This window comes from Macaca fascicularis, chromosome 1 (assembly GCF_037993035.2).
Source record: "Macaca fascicularis isolate 582-1 chromosome 1, T2T-MFA8v1.1".
Taxonomy (NCBI): Eukaryota; Metazoa; Chordata; class Mammalia; order Primates; family Cercopithecidae; genus Macaca; species Macaca fascicularis.
Window position 1 is genome coordinate 4,315,098 of NC_088375.1, and position 18,219 is coordinate 4,333,316.

The following is an 18,219-nucleotide window of genomic DNA, read 5'->3' on the forward strand; positions in this document are numbered from 1 at the left end:
GAGAGGACGTTGCGTGCTCGCTCGCGCCAGGCGAGTCTCCGCGTCTCCCTCGCGAACTCGGTGAAAGGAATTGGCGCCGTTCGACACCAGGCGGATCCGCTCTGCAGCACGACCCCATCTCCAGCCGCAGCCGCAGCCGCCGCCCGGGCCGAGGAGCAGCCGCAGCAGCCGCCACCAGTGGCCGAGTGAGCGGAGCCGAGTTTGAGGCAGCGCCTAGCGGTGAATCGGGGCCCTCACCATGAGTTCCTCGCCTGTTAATGTAAAAAAGCTGAAGGTGTCGGAGCTGAAAGAGGAGCTCAAGAAGCGACGCCTTTCTGACAAGGGTCTCAAGGCCGAGCTCATGGAGCGACTCCAGGCCGCGCTGGACGACGAGGAGGCCGGGGGCCGCCCCGCCATGGAGCCCGGGAACGGCAGCCTAGACCTGGGCGGGGATTCCGCCGGGCGCTCGGGAGCAGGCCTCGAGCAGGAGGCCGCGGTCGGCGGCGATGAAGAGGAGGAGGAAGAGGAAGAGGAGGAGGAAGGAATCTCCGCCCTGGACGGCGACCAGATGGAGCTAGGAGAGGAGAACGGGGCCGCGGGGGCGGCCGACTCGGGCCCGATGGAGGAGGAGGAGGCCGCCTCGGAAGACGAGAACGGCGACGATCAGGGTTTCCAGGAAGGGGAAGATGAGCTCGGGGACGAAGAGGAAGGCGCGGGCGACGAGAACGGGCACGGGGAGCAGCAGCCTCAACCGCCGGCGACGCAGCAGCAACAGACCCAACAGCAGCGCGGGGCCGCCAAGGAGGCCGCGGGGAAGAGCAGCGGCCCCACCTCGCTGTTCGCGGTGACGGTGGCGCCGCCCGGGGCGAGGCAGGGCCAGCAGCAGGCGGGAGGTAAGAAGAAGGCGGAAGGCGGCGGAGGCGGCGGTCGCCCCGGGGCTCCGGCGGCGGGTGAGTGCTGCGTTGTACGTTGCGCGCGGCGGGAGGCCCGCGCGGGGTGGGGACCGTGCCCCAGGCCTGCCGGAGCCCCGCAGGGGGAGGGAGCCCCGGGCGGGCGGGGGCCGCGGGGAGGGTGGCGGGTGGGGGAGGGGGCGCGGGGAATCCCAGATTAGCCGAGAGGCCTCGGGCTCGGGGCGTGTGTGCGTGTGTTCGTGTGTGTGTGTGTGTGTGTGACGGCGGTGGCAGCGCCTCCATTATGTGGCTCGAGAGCCGGGGGGAGCTGCAGCTGCCGCTGGAGGGGGAGGAGCCGCGGGCGGGCGGCGGGAGGGAGCCCGGTCGGCCCGCGGTGGCGCCGTCGCGCTGCGTGCGCGCGGTGCGGGCACATGTCTCGGGGGGAGGGGAGAGGCCCCAGGTCCCGGGGCGGGCGCGCTTTGGCGGCTCCTCGCCGCTGTATTGTGCAAGGAGCGCAGGGGCTCGGCGTGACGTCACTTCCTGCGGGAGGAGCCGGGCGGGGCGGGGCGGGGGGCGGAAGATCAGTACAATGCGGCCGCGGGGAGCGCGGGCCCGCGGGGGAGGGGAGCGCCGCCGCGCCGGGCTCGGCCCCTCCCCCTCCTGCGCCCTGGTCGCGATACACGTGGGCTTCGGGCCTGGGCCGCGCAGTTTTTCTTTGGGTTTCTCGAATCATCGAGGAGACTGGCAAAATTCGTAACGTCTTTAGACTGCGTCACTAGCGCTAATCCAATTCGTAGCTGATTGTTCTTCGAATTCACATTTGAGTCCTCGGTTAAAACCTCAGTTAAAAAGCAGGATAAAGTCGAGCTGCTTTGCTTCTCGGAACGGAAAAGCGCTTTTTTGTTGTTGTTTAGCGGCCTGGCCTCTTATGGGGGTCTTGTGTGTTTTAGGGGACGGCAAAACAGAACAGAAAGGCGGAGATAAAAAGAGGGGTGTTAAAAGACCACGAGAAGATCATGGCCGTGGATATTTTGAGTACATTGAAGAGAACAAGTATAGCAGGTATAGGATGCTCACCTAGTTTTACTTGTCATCCCTTATTCGTTCGTTGATCGGAAAGCTGTATCAGGAGACAATTCTGTCTTTCAGAGCCAAATCTCCTCAGCCACCTGTTGAAGAAGAAGATGAACACTTCGATGACACAGTGGTTTGTCTTGATACTTGTAAGTGAAGCTGTTTCTCCCCAATTATGAAATGCGGTGATGGTTTTTATTTTTTTTTTTTGCTTCCAAAATGTTAGAAAACTTAATGCTTAAGTGCAGCAAAAGTTGGGTTAGTTTTTTTTAAAAGCAGGAAGAGATAATGGTTTATATTCAGAACCTAGTAGTTTAATATTTAGCACGGCATCAGTTGTATCAAATGGATTATTTTACAGGCTCTAGGAGTTTCATATTTTTATGACTTGAAAGTTCTCGTTCTTAGGAAATGTAAAATTAATGCCAGTTTCTGACTAGCTAACGGAAACTTGTAACACTACCTATAATTTAGCCTTACAGGCTTCTACAATAAAGTAATTCATTTTTTTGTGGAATTATATTAAGTGAGCTATTTGGGCTAGTTAAATATTTACTAATGACTTCTCCCATTAGCACACAAGTATATTCCCTATTCTAAAAGATTGTAATATTATTTTTTCAATAACTGCTCTTTTGTTCTCAATTCCAGTTCAGTAGCTGCTGCTTTAAACATAAGTTGATTTCTTCCAAAGACCTGAGGCAGCAGCAGTGGGCTATCACTGGGCCACTAGCTTTCTTCAGCAGCGAATGGTATCAATGGCAGTGCAGCACTGTAAATACTGCTACTTCACCCAGTTGGGTTGCAATTGAGTATGAGAAAGTATTGCAAACCTCTAAGTGGGCTTTGACTGTCAGACTTGCATTTTTTTTGTTGTTGTTATAAAAAAAAGTAGTTGGTTTAGTGACCAGAATTCACAACTCTGGGTGTGATAAATAGACCAAAGAATAGAAATACCTGTTTGAAAGTATCAGCTGTGGTGTCAGCCTGCTCTTTTAGATGGAGGGCATTGAAGCTTAGCTTCTCATGTTTTCTTGTACAATTTGGTTTTATTCAGATTTGTAAGAGTGTAAATGTAAAACTCTTTCTTACTGGAATGTCCTTTACAGAAGGTTGAGATAGTCATCTGAGCCTTTTTGAAGTAAAAAACTGCAGGTGAAAAAGGAGTTAGTTGAATTGAAAGTTTTATGTGAAATTCTGGGTTGTGTAAATAAAAAGTTGCTAGGAATTGGCAAGGTAGTGAAGTGGTGACTCATGCAGGTAATGTAATTGTTAGATTTTTTAGCAAATCAGATAGGCATATGTCAATATAAACACAATGTTGAATTCAAACAATCTGTTGAATTAAATTCTGCTGATTACAGTAATTCTAATTTAAGAAAAATTCCAAACTGTAGATTTATTTTTCTCTGATCAGTAAAAAAAAAATTGAATTCCAGCTTGACTTTAGCTGTTGAAGTGAGAAGTCTGAGAAGGTGCATGTTAATGAGCCAGTGACCCATAGGTAGCTAGGTTAAAGACACTTTGGATTTGGATAATCCGGGAAGCAGTTAATCCCTAATTGTTGAACAGGCAGTCCTGGGTAAAGAGGACCTAAAATGCTGCACTATTAACAGCATTAGACGGCCAGGTTTGTACTTCATAGATTTAGGCTGTCTTCTTCACAAGTTTTAGAAGAAGAATTTAGGAGCTAGAGCCCTGGTGCAGGATCAACAGCAGCTCATACTCCTGTTTCAAAATAATTTGGTCGTGGCCTCCCTTCAGTTTTAATGTGGCACTGGTAAATCTACCTGGTTCTGGCATGCTTCACTTTGATTTCCTGCTATCCTCTACTGCTTGCCTCTAAATCAAGGTAAAGAGCAGAGCAGGTATGTATTAATGTCACATTGTCTTGATTATTTTAAATACTTAAAATATACATGTTAAACCTTGGTATTAGTTTCAGAGGCAGTTTACTTTTCAGTACATAATTTAAAAGGAGTGACTTGGTGGGAGTGGGGCTTTAAACTGAAAATTGGAACAACAGCATGATGTGGAGAAAAGTTGTGCAGCGTTAAGTACATGCAAAAATTAAATAACCAAGTTTTCTCTACATAGCATATATGTTTACATTGGATGTCAAAAGTAACACAGTATTTGATATAATTACAGATAATTGTGATCTACATTTTAAAATATCAAGAGATCGTCTCAGTGCTTCTTCCCTTACAATGGAAAGTTTTGCTTTTCTTTGGGCTGGAGGAAGAGCATCTTATGGTGTGTCAAAAGGCAAAGTGTGTTTTGAGATGAAGGTAAATGCAATTTTATGATGTTTTTGTTTGATTTTGGAGACAGAGTCTCACTCTGTCCCCTAGGCTGGATTGGTGTGGTGTGACCCAGGCTCAACTGCAACCTCCTCGTCCTGGGTTCAAGTGATTCTTCTTGCCTCAGCCTCACAAGTAGCTGGGACTATAGGCACGTGCCACCACACCTGGCTAATTTTTGTATTTTTAATAGAGAACGGGGCTCCTGACCTCAGGTGATCCACCCACCTCGGCCTCCCAAAGTGCTGGGATTACAGGCTTGAGCCACCGCACTTGAGCCAGCCTTTTTTTTTCTTTTCTTTTTTTCTTTTTAAAATAGTGACAGGGTCTCACCATGTTGCCCAGGCTGGTCTTGAACTCGTAAGCTCAGGTGATCTGCCTGCCTGGGCCTCCCAGAATACTGAAATTACAGGTGCTTCATACTGCTAAGTTATCAGAGGTACTTATTTTTTGAAGCTTCCTGTAAATTAAAAGAGGAACTTGGAACCTTCATTTTGTTGTGACAGTTAAGTTATGTTAGAACTTGACATGCAGAGCTAGGCAACTTTTTATTTAGGGTACTTCATTTTTATCAAGCATTTGAAAGGGCCACCAAAGAGTGAAAAATAAAATTTGGTTAGATTACAGGTTTTGTTGGCGAGAAAAACATTAAATGTATCCTTTAATTGGCTTTAAGTTGAAGACTGACAACATGAACTGTAAAAATATTAACTATTCTTTTAAGTATGGGTCAAATAAGTATTTAACATTTCAAGTTATAAGCACATCAGTTTAAAGTTCTTACAAATATTAGGGATGGGCTAGAGTGTGCCATCTCTTTGTATTTATAGCTCGAGGAAGATTAGCTCATGACCCTATGAAATAAGCCAGAGTTAAGGGGTTACCTCCTTGGTTTATGATTTTAATTATTTAATGATTCGACTTTCAGGTTACAGAGAAGATCCCAGTAAGGCATTTATATACAAAAGATATTGACATACATGAAGTTCGTATTGGCTGGTCACTAACTACAAGTGGAATGTTACTTGGTAAAGATTCTTTTTGACTGATGTGGGCTCATGAATGTTTAGGAGGGTCTGATATCCTTATTTTTTAACCAGACTAGAAGGCATTCTAAGCCTTTTGTCTGTTTTTATCTATTCTGTTAATACTTCAGACAAGTAATATTAGCACATAGTAGGCACAGGCTACATTTTAGTTTTTGTTCCTTTATTAGAAGTTTATGGTTGAAATAAAATCTTACCCATGATATGCAAATTGTCAACTAATTTGGTCTCTGCATATATATATATCCCTCCTAACTTTCATCAATTCTAGTACAGAGGTAGAAAAGTAATAGTGTCAGTGACAGGTGATTAGGTTATATGCTCATTTCTCTTGTAGCCTACATTTTAAGTAGTGAAATAGATGAGTCTTTGGACTATTTTAAAAATCTGCTTCACGAAGGTTAATTACTTTCTTAGGTGAAGAAGAATTTTCTTACGGGTATTCTCTAAAAGGAATAAAAACATGCAACTGTGAGACTGAAGATTATGGAGAAAAGTTTGATGAAAATGATGTGATTACATGTTTTGCTGTAAGTTAAAGCTAACTTTCTATGTATAAATGGCAAATTAGTAGCTATATCTAGGAACTTTTAAGAAGCTTTATTAAGGTCAATCTTCAATAGGAGCAACATAAATACACCAGTCCCTGGGTTAGTATAAATACTCATTCAGCAGTTGAATTGGGAAAATACAGGACATTTTTGAGGAACTCACTAATTTCATTTTGACTGAAAACAATGAAGATGAAATTGACCTAGAAAATTTAGTCTAACTTCTAGGTCACTATTGTTTCTGGTTCTGGAGATCCGTGCTTCATTGTTTGTAACCATCAGATTTCTTAACTGTGTAGCCCTTAGAGGCCACTTAATAGTTGTTTAACCTGTAGCTCCCACAGGATAAGCTTTGCTCCTAATTTTAATTATTAGTTTTTTAGAAAGTTTACAGGAAGCAGATAACTTGAATTTTTTGCTGTTTAACAGAACTTTGAAAGTGATGAAGTAGAACTCTCCTATGCTAAGAATGGACAAGATCTTGGCATTGCTTTCAAAATCAGTAAGGAAGTTCTTGCTGGACGGCCACTCTTCCCGCATGTTCTCTGCCACAACTGTGCAGTTGAATTTAATTTTGGTCAGAAGGAAAAGCCATATTTTCCAATACCTGAAGAGTATACTTTTATCCAGAATGTCCCCTTAGAGGATCGAGTTAGAGGACCAAAGGGGCCTGAAGAGAAGAAAGATTGTGAAGTAAGTGATTTTTTTTTTTTTTTTAACTGGCATTTGAATATTGTTTGACTGGCACAAAATGACATTTAGAAGAGGTAGATGATTAGTCTGTTTACTTTGTGCTGTACATATTTCTCTTAAGTAACCATTGTTTTCCCCTTATGTTGACTGTTACTCTTTCCATAAACACAAATTTTTGTCCCTTAGTATAAGGGCTATGAAGACTTAGATATTTAAATTGGCCTTAATAGAACAATATTTAAAGAATTATTAGGTGGTGTCTAATGACATTTCATTATTTTCACTAGGTTGTGATGATGATTGGCTTGCCAGGAGCTGGAAAAACTACCTGGGTTACTAAGCATGCAGCGGAAAATCCAGGGAAATACAACATTCTTGGCACAAATACTATTATGGATAAAATGATGGTAAGTAAAATGTTCAGGGCCTGATCTCAGTGTTTAAAATAGACGAGGAGAAGGCTGGGCATGGTGGTTCACGCCTGTAATCTCAGCATTTTGGGAGACTGAGGTGGATGGATCACCTGAGGTCAGGAGTTTGAGACCCACCTGGCCAACATGGCAAAGGCCCATTTCTACTGAAAATACAAAAATTAGCCAAGCGTGGTAGTGGGCACCTGTAATCCCAGCTGCTTGGGAGACTGAGGCAGGGAGAATTACTTGAACCTGGGAGGCAGAGGTTGCAGTGAGTCGAGATCGTGCCATTGTACTCCAATCTGGGCGACAGAGCAAGACTCTGTCTCAGAAAAAAAAAAAAAGAAAAATGATAGACTAGGAGGTATTCTAAGTAAACCTTTTGCCTTTGTCTGTATCCATTTTGTTAATATCTTAAGAAGGTGGGAGGAAAGGCAAGATTAAGTTGGTTCTTTAAGTAAGCTCTGTGAGGGTAAACTGCCTTCCGGTGGCTAGGCTTCTGTGTTTTTGAGCACAGGAGCTGCTAGTGTTTCTAGAAGCTAAAAAGAATTAAGTGTAGGGTGTAGGGTCTTGTTACATAGTTTAAGTGACCCTGTTTTTGTAACAATAATGGACAAAGGTAATGTATGTTGCCTGCTTTACATATAGATGAGAGTTGAATTTTAAAAAGCATAACTTATTAAAATTCACAAGTTCAAGGGGAAATTTTAACTTTTGAATATAGGTGGCAGGTTTTAAGAAGCAAATGGCAGATACTGGAAAACTGAACACACTGTTGCAGAGAGCCCCACAGTGTCTTGGGAAATTTATTGAGATTGCTGCCCGAAAGAAGCGAAATTTCATTCTGGATCAGGTATGCTGTAGCTTTGAAGATGAAAAATATTAACTGATAATTTAGATAGATTGGTGTAGAATTAACATTTAGGGTTGTAAACATAAATTTCTTTTTTTAAAGACAAATGTGTCTGCTGCTGCCCAGAGGAGAAAAATGTGCCTGTTCGCAGGCTTCCAGCGAAAAGCTGTTGTAGTGTGCCCAAAAGATGAAGACTATAAGCAAAGAACACAGAAGAAAGCAGAAGTAGAGGGGAAAGACTTACCAGAACATGCGGTCCTCAAAATGAAAGGCATGGAATTTTAATTTAATTCTGTTAAGTGTGTTAAATCTTTTTTTTTTTTTTTTTCCATGCATATTCTGCTTGTGTAACTTTGTTATATCTATTAGGACTTACTCCTCTGAAAAGTTAACATTTTTTCCAGCAATACTGCTTCAGGAATTACAATTGCACTTGTTAAATATGCATATATGTTTGGTCTATTTCTGTTTGTTTTTAGGAAAATACGTTACTAAACCTTAATAATTTGTTAGCTTTAGGATTGTGGGGATTTGTGGTGGGTTTCTAAGTTAATAATACGACTTTGTTTCCTGCAGGAAACTTTACCCTCCCAGAGGTAGCTGAGTGCTTTGATGAAATAACCTATGTTGAACTTCAGAAGGAAGAAGCCCAAAAACTTTTGGAGCAATATAAGGAAGAAAGCAAAAAGGCTCTTCCACCAGAAAAGAAACAGAACACTGGCTCAAAGAAAAGCAATAAAAATAAGAGTGGCAAGAACCAGTTTAACAGAGGTGGTGGCCATAGAGGACGTGGAGGATTCAATATGCGTGGTGGAAATTTCAGAGGAGGAGGCAAGTTAATTTTGAGTGTTCTGTATTTCAGGATCGAAACAAATGATAATTTTATAGTTTGGATATAGCTGGTTTCTTCCTCATTAATGGTATGCTGTCACAGTAATTAGTATTCATGTAATTTGACAGTAAATACACCTAGGTTATGTTGTTAATGGTTAGAATTAAACATTACTTTTGTCTTTAAACAATTATTTTTGGAGAAAAAGGAACAATCTAGAGGAATCCTGAGTCTTCTGTATAAGTAGGGTACAATGCAATGAAACTAAAACATCCCTTGTTTTTTAGCCCCTGGGAATCGTGGCGGATATAATAGGAGGGGCAACATGCCACAGAGAGGTGGTGGCGGCGGTGGAAGTGGTGGAATCGGCTATCCATACCCTCGTGCCCCTGTTTTTCCTGGCCGTGGTAGTTATTCAAACAGAGGGAACTACAACAGAGGTGGAATGCCCAACAGAGGGAACTACAACCAGGTAATGATTAAAGATCCCTGGAAGCATGATGATATCTGTATAGCTTAATCTGGAAAGTTGTGAGCTTTATGTTGGGGTGTCTTAGTAGTCCATAAGGAACATGATAGGCATTGACATAAGGAAAATTGAACTAGTAATGGTGAAATGAGTCTACTTTTGAGTTTTTTCAGGTGTACTAATTAACAAGTCAGATGCGTTTCTCATAATGAATAAAAAATAAAAACTAAGAAACCAGCAGAGGGTATCCAGAATTTGTATATTGCCCCCTAAGATTAGGGGCTAGCAACCTGTCCATTTCTGCTCCTCTCTCCCACCCCCGCAAACCTAACAAGCGATTGGGCCCAGAGCTCTTAGATCTATTTCCTTTTTGTAGAACTTCAGAGGACGAGGAAACAATCGTGGCTACAAAAATCAATCTCAGGGCTACAACCAGTGGCAGCAGGGTGTAAGTAATTTCTTACGTGGTTTATGTACATTAATTGTATTTTGAGTTCCTAAGATTTATCAGTCTTGAAAAAGATCCTGTCCAGGGATTGAAGTGTTTATAAGTGTTAATAGGGTAAAGTGTGAATCGTGTTGCAGTAGTAGCCATAATCTACCTTTTGAAGGCAAAATAGGTTGAAAATTGCTATAAGTTAAATTTTTTTAATGAAGTAATATTATTTAATATATACAGTTCTTTTTACTGTTAGCTTTAATTGTGTAAACTAACAAATTCATGATGTGTTTCATTTTGTAATGTGTATTGATAATTATGGGATATTAAAACTAAATCTGGTAGAAATCAGAGGTATGACAAGTATAAATTTGTTTCCAGCAAATTACTCTGAATTAGATTCATTGTCATTTCCTAAAAACAGTTTGAGTGGCTTATTGATGTTTTTTCTTTAAAAACAAAATTTTCTCTTACAGCAATTCTGGGGTCAGAAGCCATGGAGTCAGCATTATCACCAAGGATATTATTGAATACCCAAATAAAACGAACTGATACATATTTCTCCAAAACCTTCACAAGAAGTCGACTGTTTTCTTTAGTAGGCTAACTTTTTAAACATTCCACAAGAGGAAGTGCCTGCGGGTTCCTTTTTTAGAAGCTTTGTGGGTTGATTTTTTTTCTTTTCTTTTTTGTACATTTTTAATTGCAGTTTAAAAGTGAATCGTAAGAGAACCTCAGCATTGTGCACGATAAGAGAATGTGTCAGTATTTCAGGGTTCTACATTTTATCTGTAAAATGTGACTTTTTTTTTTTATCACAACAGAAGTAAAATGTTGCTTTGTACCTGGTGTCTTTTATTAAGAATTTACTCCCCCCATTTCTCACAGAGAATAACAGTCGGGAGTCATTGTCACAATATAATAGAAATGTTAGCAACCAGATTCATGTAAGGACTAAGTGGTCCTCATGAATTGCATTAAGACTCTGTACTGCTCATATTACACTCCATCCTCTCTGTAGTTTGCTGGGTAGTGGAGGGGGTAAGCTAAATTGTAGTTTCTGACAATAACTGGGAAGGATTTTTCTTAAATAACGATGGAATTGGTATAATTGGGATTGAAAACCAAAACTTGGAACTAAGATAGAGAAGATGGAGTGTATGTAGAAGGGCTGTTAAAAATGTAAACCTTGGTTGCATTATTTGTGGAGGCTCAAACTTGTGAAGGTTAAATACCATAATTTTTCCATTTGTTCTGCATTTTGATTCTGAAAAGAAAGCTGGCTTTGCCCATTTCTTATTAAAAAAACTTGTTGTAAATCCAGTTGTCTAATGGGATCTATATGAAGTTAGCCATGTCTGTATGCCCTTCTCCCACAAAATACTGTATAACTAGTGTGCTTGTAGTAGTTAACTCCACCATCTTTGTAAGCTAATGAAATTGTGAGTCACCCATTTATATCTTAATTTTTAATCATGTCAGTTCTTGAATGGGTATCTCCTTAGCCTGCTGATTTCTTTTTCTTTCTAAAGAAAGTGGGTGGAGAAATTAATTTAGACGTTTGTTTGCAATAAAAAGAATTCATTTTACTCTTGTTTTGGGATTCTCGCCATCAAGGTTCAAAATCCCTTTAACTCCCAAGAGGAGAAATTTTAAGTGTGTGCTTTCTGGACAGCTTATTTACTCTGCATAGAACATTTAGGTTTTAAAAACTTAAATGTATACTGACAATTGATATATAATTATGAAGTAAAGTTGAATTCTTCCCTTCCCCTCCCCACGAGACAACTTTTAACATATTTAATGAGGGGAAAAGGTACTGGCTGGGAGAAGTTAACACTGAGTTTATCATCTTTACCGAATGCTAATGCTGTCCTCAACTGATTATTTTATATACATATATATGATACATGAAACTCTGGGAACAGATGCTTTTAGAAGCCATCATGCAAGCCAGTCATTGATGTCACTACTACACAACACTGCTAACTTGACTGTAGCTCTGTAATAACATTAGATCCCCTAATTGTAATTATATTGGGTTTGCACAGAACACTTTTAATCTTCCCCTCACCCATGTGAAGTGAGGAATCAGGAGTCAAACTGTAGAACTAAAATTTGACTTCAGTCTAGTGTTTCCTTGGTGTTTTTAGGTTGCTTTTGGTAAGTTTAGGTTTGCTATATTTCTGATTGCTTAGAATTTTGTTTTAGCCCTTTAAAATCAGATCTTAAATATGAATTCATACTTCTAAGGAATTTTCTTGGTGTAAGCTGGAGTTTTAAGTGATGGTGTAGGTTCAGTTGAGACATTTTTGGAACAAAGGCTAATCCTTAGTTAACATAGGATATTTAACAGTTGAAGATAGTGTCATGGATTTTTACCTTTTCTAGCAAGTAATGCTAAGAACCACTGGCCTGAGCTACTCTTCAGTATACCTTATTACGATTGCATAGGCTTACCTAGAGGAACAGTTTCAGGTTTTGATTCTAATCAGCGTTGTGTCCTAAAGTTGTCCTTTGTGCCTTTAAAAAGTCTTGGCTATACCCTGTAGTTTAAAATTGCTTATTAAGGAATTCATTTTATAATTGCAATGGGAAAGTCATGGTCAAGTAACACTAGGTAGACTATCATTCCTGTTTAGCCCAGAGAATTTGGGGAGAGTGTGGTTAAAAATGGTACCCAGAAAAATGTTAAAATTTTTAGTCAAGACTGGAATTAATAGAATTGTCTACACTTGTATGGAAGAAGTAACCTTAAAGTGTTTAAGGGATTCAGAGAAGGGAGTGTACCAAATAGCAAGCAACAGGGAGAAAATTAGGTAAGTTAAGAAATAAGATATGAATGAGAAACCCGATTTATTGCTCATCCTTCCCATGCCTCCCTAATGGCAAGCAAAAATCTGAACAACTGAAAAGGATGTAGTTCTGGACAAATCCTAACTACCCAAAGGAAACTCACTGTGAGATTGCTGTTGATTTGAGGGGTGCTTTCACTAAGAGGTTATATTTGAAAATAGAATAACATGCTGAGTGAAAACTGGCTTTGGATTGGTCAGCTGCAGTAATACAAAAACAGCAGAGAATTTGAGAAAAGAAAACTAAAACTTAGACTGCTGTGAGAAATAAATGATGTAAATAAAATTATATGGAAAGTTTTCCCTCATATACTCACACATCCTTTGAAGGGCTCTGGCTTTGACCAGTTTATGGCCTTGAGCAAGATGAAATCATGAAATTGAGTCAAATCAATTTGACACTGAAATGACAAGAGGAAACTCTTAAATTTATAACAAGCCCTCATTTGCCTAGGACAGATCCTGTCTATAAAAATAAAGATTGAACCTAGATGTTCTGAGCACTAGCAACAAGGTATTAAAGTTTAAAGGAATTTTCTTTGAAAAAGTTATGAAATTATTCTAGGAAACAACCATAATAGTATTTTAAGGGACTTTCACCTGGGGATTTTATATTCATGAATAGAGTGTATTCTGTATTTAAAATGTCTCATTTGTGGGAATTGAATGACATGTTTTTTGATAAATTTATTCACAATATAAATTGACTTTTTATTCTAGGACCATGTAAATAATGGGTTCCATTGCACAAATAAAAATATTTTAATAGCTTTTTAGGCAGTGGTGTAGACATCTTGGATATAAATAATTGTAGACCTTGTATATTTGGTTTTTAAAAAACTAGCATAAACAGTGAGAGAGGCATAAACATATCTTTTAGAGCCCAAGTGGTAGTGTCTAGCATTGGATATAATAAATGGATGTTTTACAAAGTGTTTCCATAATTCTCTTCCTATACATAAATATAAAATGTCTTGTTTTCAAAAGTGGATGGAACTTGGCTGGGTGTGGTGGCTCACGCCTGCAGTCCTAGCACTTTGGGAGGCCAAGGCGGGAGGATCACTTGAACTCAGGAGTTTGAGACCATCTTGGGCAACATAGTGAGACCTGGTCTCTTAAAAAAAAAAAAAAAAAAAAGTGGATGGAACTTGTAGCAGAGAATTTTATCTACTTCTCATCCTGCTTGAGAATACTCATTTGAGATGTTCCCTTGGAAAGATGAACAGAATGCTGCATCTGAAGCCATTTCTTCCCACCTAACATTCTTAAAATGATTGGAGTCTAAACTTTGTCATTCATTCCTAATTCTGGAGCTCTGAGGTTGAGGGGTTCAGTTTGGTGAATAATTGGGTTTAAGTTTTAACATTTTAGTAATAGTTAATAAAAGCCAACATACATATGTTAAACGCTTGACAATACGTTGCAATTCCTATGCATTGGGACTCATACCCAGCATAAACCGTGCTTTGAGCAAGAATTGGTCAACTACCTGAGATCTCTAAAACAGTCATTTGAATTACTAATTATATAAACCACAAGTCTCTTCGAATTGTTAATTGCCTAAATTTACCCTAAAATTTAGTTAACGCTGCAGTGCCTTTATTATTTAAAGCTTTTTTTTTTGGTGGGGGAGGGCCACAGCTACTCCGTAACTTTAAATTTTAAAGCATGAAGGTGGTCTAGCTAGTATTAGTGCTTGAGTTGGTAGTTACATAGGCTGCTCTTGAATCATCCTGTTTTCTTTGCCTAGGATTAGCACTACAGGTACATATTTGTAAAATAAGCATTAAAAGTACTTTGTCCAGCTAACTCATGTTGGAGTGACCTTTGTCTTATTAACCTTTGTTATGAAACTTAATTAGAATAAGCCCTTGAGAATTTGGAAGTGAGCTATACTACTAATGTAGTATGTATCCCTTTGGAGTAGGTGAAAAACCAGGGGTCACCTAGAGTCTATGTTTTTGAAATTGAACAGAAACAATTCATCTTAATACTTAGTTTTCATTATGTTTAGCTTAATATGTGTGCTAGTTTATTTGGCGTCACACTTATGTCAATCTCAAGTCGTGCAGAAATAGCACAGTCTCAGGGAGGAGGTTAGGTGGGAAATTGATGATACGCTTACATTATTGAGTAGGACTATGCTTTCGCATCCTAACCAATTGACTAAAAATATAAATGATTGAAATAATTTTCGTTAGTTGCCCCAGGAATCTTTAATAATAGTTTTAAGGGATAGTAGATTGGAAATAGGCAGATGGGTTATATTCATAATGTTAACCTAGAATTACTCAGAAAATATAACACCTATGTAGTAGAATGTGTTGATTGTAAGCCTAGTGTTAGGCAAACATGTTGAAGATGGGCCAGGACATCAGTAATCACTACTTGGTTAGGCAAGTTATTAGGACAGGGATCATAACCATGTTGTCAGTTTGTAGTTACCTAATTATTGATAAGGAATACTTTCTTTTTCATGCCAGGATTCAGCGTATACTTGTGTCTTGAGCAGGTGCTTTGCTTTTACAGCTGAATCCTGGGCATAAAAAGCTATATACTGTAGTTGGAAGTGTGAAGTAAATGTCAGTGTAGGTTAGTCTCTAGAGAAATGTCTTCTATAGAGATTCAGGGTTTTTTTGCACCGTTATGGTCACTATACTGTGCCAATGACATAGTTACTCATGAGCATGTCCAGTCTGTCTATATTATTGAAAAATAATGCAGATATTACAGGCTGGAGAGTTAGCATCTGGCAGAAGTGCTGCACCATTGTGGATGTTCTTCCTACTAGTTAACAATTCCATTCTGAACCTTACGGGAAGTCAAATGAGTGATATCTAGTAAAATACATGTTGCAAACACTTAAAGCATTGCCACAAATTGGTGTCAGCCGAGACATTTAAAAAAATTTAAAACACCAAGAATAGATGGGGCTGGTATGGACACCAGTTTGTAAGTGTGACATTAATGCTGCAACAGTTAAAGCATATATGGAGGTGAGATAACATTAGTACCTAAAGAGTTATTGGCTTATTTAAATGTCAACTAACAAAAGGAATTTTTTGAGGCAACTTGTATCCTGTATCTCAGTTGTATGTAGTTAAAGATTGGGAGAATCATGGTCAAGTACAAGAATAAAAGATTCCAACGTAACTTTTTTTTTTTCTTGAAAAGTAAAGCAAACAAATGTGCTGATTTACATTTCATCTCCTTTTCCTTAGTCTGTCCATGTGAATGTGCTGTGTGGAAGAGTTAAAGGGTCCAACTAAATGTTCCAGTGATTCCAATAGGTATTCCAAATTAATTGCTGCTTGTACATTTCATAGTTACGTTAGGCTTCCAGAATCACTTTAAATAGGGCTCTATTTTTAAAAGATGGGGGAAGAGAGTAATTGGTAACCAGATGGACAGAGTCTCTACAACAGAAAAAAAGGGTGTTTTTTCTTGCATATCTGAGGTGAAGTGTGTATTCTGTGTGTTCTTAGCAATTGGCAGTCCTCTTGCTTAGGTTTACAGGTGTATGTGCAAATAGACCTGAGTACTTTCAAAGTTAGATCATTTTTCTGATGTCATCTATTAAACTTTTGGCAATACGTTTGTTTTGATCTCCACCCTACTTGGTAGAGTGTAAGTACTTCCTTACAACGTTCTAATGTCAAACAGTGCATAGGAGACCTTTCTGTCCTTGGTTGCCCAAAATCTTTTTCATTTCTATTAAATTCACAAATACTTATTTTTACTAGCTTATGAAAATTTGGAAAATAGCTTGACATCCTTTTGGATAATGAAGTGATTAGTTCATATATTGAAGTACATAAAATCAACTAGGAAGTAAATTCAAGACTGAAGGAATGGGAGGGCTTGTGTGAGCTTTGGTTGTATCAGTCCAGGACATGTAATTTTCCATTTCCCTGAAAAAGACTTTAGAGGAATTTATTTTCCCCACTATACACTCCAGAATGTCTTTAGGTGAACTAAGAGGGCTTGGGCTCTATTCTGATTCCAGATGTAGCTATCAGAGTTTGCTTAATGAAATATGGGTCTACTCACAAATAAAGCAATTTAATGGTTTCTGAAGAGTAGGCAACTTACAGTTTCATAGCCATTTCTGTTCATTTGAGAAAAATCATAAAACTACAGAAAAGGGAAACATTCATTTCAAAAATAAGCTTTGAATTTAGATGGTAAGGCATATGTTTTATTTCACATGACTTCAGGGTATCGGTGAAGAAACATTTTTATGGAAACTTAAACCTTAAGAAGCCAGTATATGCAAAGAATGATTACTTTGATATCCCCTGAGGGTGTGCCATATAATAGGTGACTGATAACATACAGGATTTAATTCTTAGAAGAATTAAGAACAGATACCACCCATTACATTGACCTACCTTTTAAAGTGAACAATAGAAACGTCTCTCAGAATTAGTATTTGCTTATTATCAACATAAAAATACTTAAATGTCCTTATTCTAGAACATGGAAGCATAGGGCAAATGCAATGGTTGAAAGCACTGAAAAATATTTGTAAAACATTTGTAGTGCTCACATTATGAACTTTAATACTTTGAAAAAACTACCTTCATAATTTTTTTGTTCTAACAGCTTCCTTTTTAAGAAAACATTTTAAAACATTTTAAAATGGAACTTAATGTGCAAAATAAGTTGTGTAAAATACCAGTATTTTGGGTGGTAGAGGATATTGGTATATTGACCTGGGTTGATGACGACTGGAGTATTTTAAGATAACTACTTCCAAAAATTATTTTATTCTAGAGGACCACTAAAAATCAGAATTACAGCAATCATTTTAATTTTTCTACTTTCCTTGTTAAGATCTTCTGCTTACCCAAAGAATAGTGTATATCTTAACATGACTTTTAAAGGGGTGTCTTGATCCCCATCACAGATTTTTATCTAGGAATAGAAGGATTGAAACCCTATTTGATCCCTAGCTCTTTGCTGAAAAGTGCATAAACAGGAATCCTGAATTTATTATATAGACCTCCTCGCATTATATAATCGAAGCAAAGGGAAACCAGCGATGGAGTAGAGGTACGTAGACTAAAGAGATGCTTGCAAATCAAATGATGGTACCTAGGGATAGTCACATTTTCTTGTTGCCAAACTCAGTCAATATAAATCACAAGTCCAGAGAAGAGCTAGTTAATTTTAAATTCCCCGAGGTCCTTTTACTGAGATGGAAAAGCACAAGCAGTCAAGGAAAACCAGAGGGAGGGGCGAGGGAAGGGGAAAGTGCATAAAGCACTTAAAAGATTTTTTAAAAGTAGGTATGATAGATAAGCCACAAGAAGTTTGTAAGACTACTAATAACCATAATTCTATTTTAATCAGCTATTTAGCTGGTACCTACTGCTATATCACCTAGTGTGACATTTCGGAATTAATGGAACAATGAAAGAAGCTGTACGCTGGAGGTTCCAGGTGCTCATGGAAGGTAGGTTACTCTTACAGTTTGAAATTGTGACGTGTGAAAGTCTGGATGAGAGAAGGGGAACCTGGGCTATTTTTATTTTTTTTGAGACCGAGTCTGGCTCTGTCACCTAAGGCTGGAGTGCAGTGACACGATCTCAGCTCACTGCAACCTCCGCCCCTCAGGTGCAAGCAATTCTCCTGCTTCAGCCTCCCGAGTAGCTGGGATTACAGTTGCACACCACCATGCCAGACTAATTTTTATATTTCGTTTTTTAGTACAGACGGGGTTTCACCATGGTTGGCCAGGCTGGTCTCGAACTTCTAACCATGTGATCTGCCCGCCTTGGCCTCCCAAAGTGCTGGGATTACAGGTGTGAACCACCGCG

At 39.5% G+C, this 18,219-nt stretch overlaps 1 protein-coding gene across 4 annotated transcripts in view; it reads left to right on the forward strand.

Moving 5' to 3' along the window:
- The window catches only part of HNRNPU (heterogeneous nuclear ribonucleoprotein U), a 22,416-nt gene continuing 4,197 nt past the window's right edge, over nt 1–18,219 (forward strand). Inside the window, exons 1-15 of one of the 4 annotated variants that reach the window (XM_065540265.2) lie at nt 1–929; nt 1,820–1,931; nt 2,019–2,092; nt 4,095–4,234; nt 5,175–5,274; nt 5,710–5,822; nt 6,273–6,536; nt 6,824–6,943; nt 7,674–7,802; nt 7,905–8,073; nt 8,379–8,633; nt 8,922–9,106; nt 9,480–9,551; nt 15,619–15,687; nt 17,753–17,855. In XM_065540265.2, coding sequence (XP_065396337.1) covers nt 239–929; nt 1,820–1,931; nt 2,019–2,092; nt 4,095–4,234; nt 5,175–5,274; nt 5,710–5,822; nt 6,273–6,536; nt 6,824–6,943; nt 7,674–7,802; nt 7,905–8,073; nt 8,379–8,633; nt 8,922–9,106; nt 9,480–9,551; nt 15,619–15,666 — 2,472 coding nt within the window. In that variant the 5' untranslated portion in view covers nt 1–238 and the 3' untranslated portion in view covers nt 15,667–15,687; nt 17,753–17,855. Of the gene's footprint in view, nt 930–1,819; nt 1,932–2,018; nt 2,093–4,094; nt 4,235–5,174; nt 5,275–5,709; nt 5,823–6,272; nt 6,537–6,823; nt 6,944–7,673; nt 7,803–7,904; nt 8,074–8,378; nt 8,634–8,921; nt 9,107–9,479; nt 9,552–10,018; nt 11,132–15,618; nt 15,688–17,752; nt 17,856–18,219 lie in introns of those variants that run through there. The other 3 variants (XM_074033772.1, XM_005539617.5, XM_005539618.5) reach the window with 3 other exon arrangements.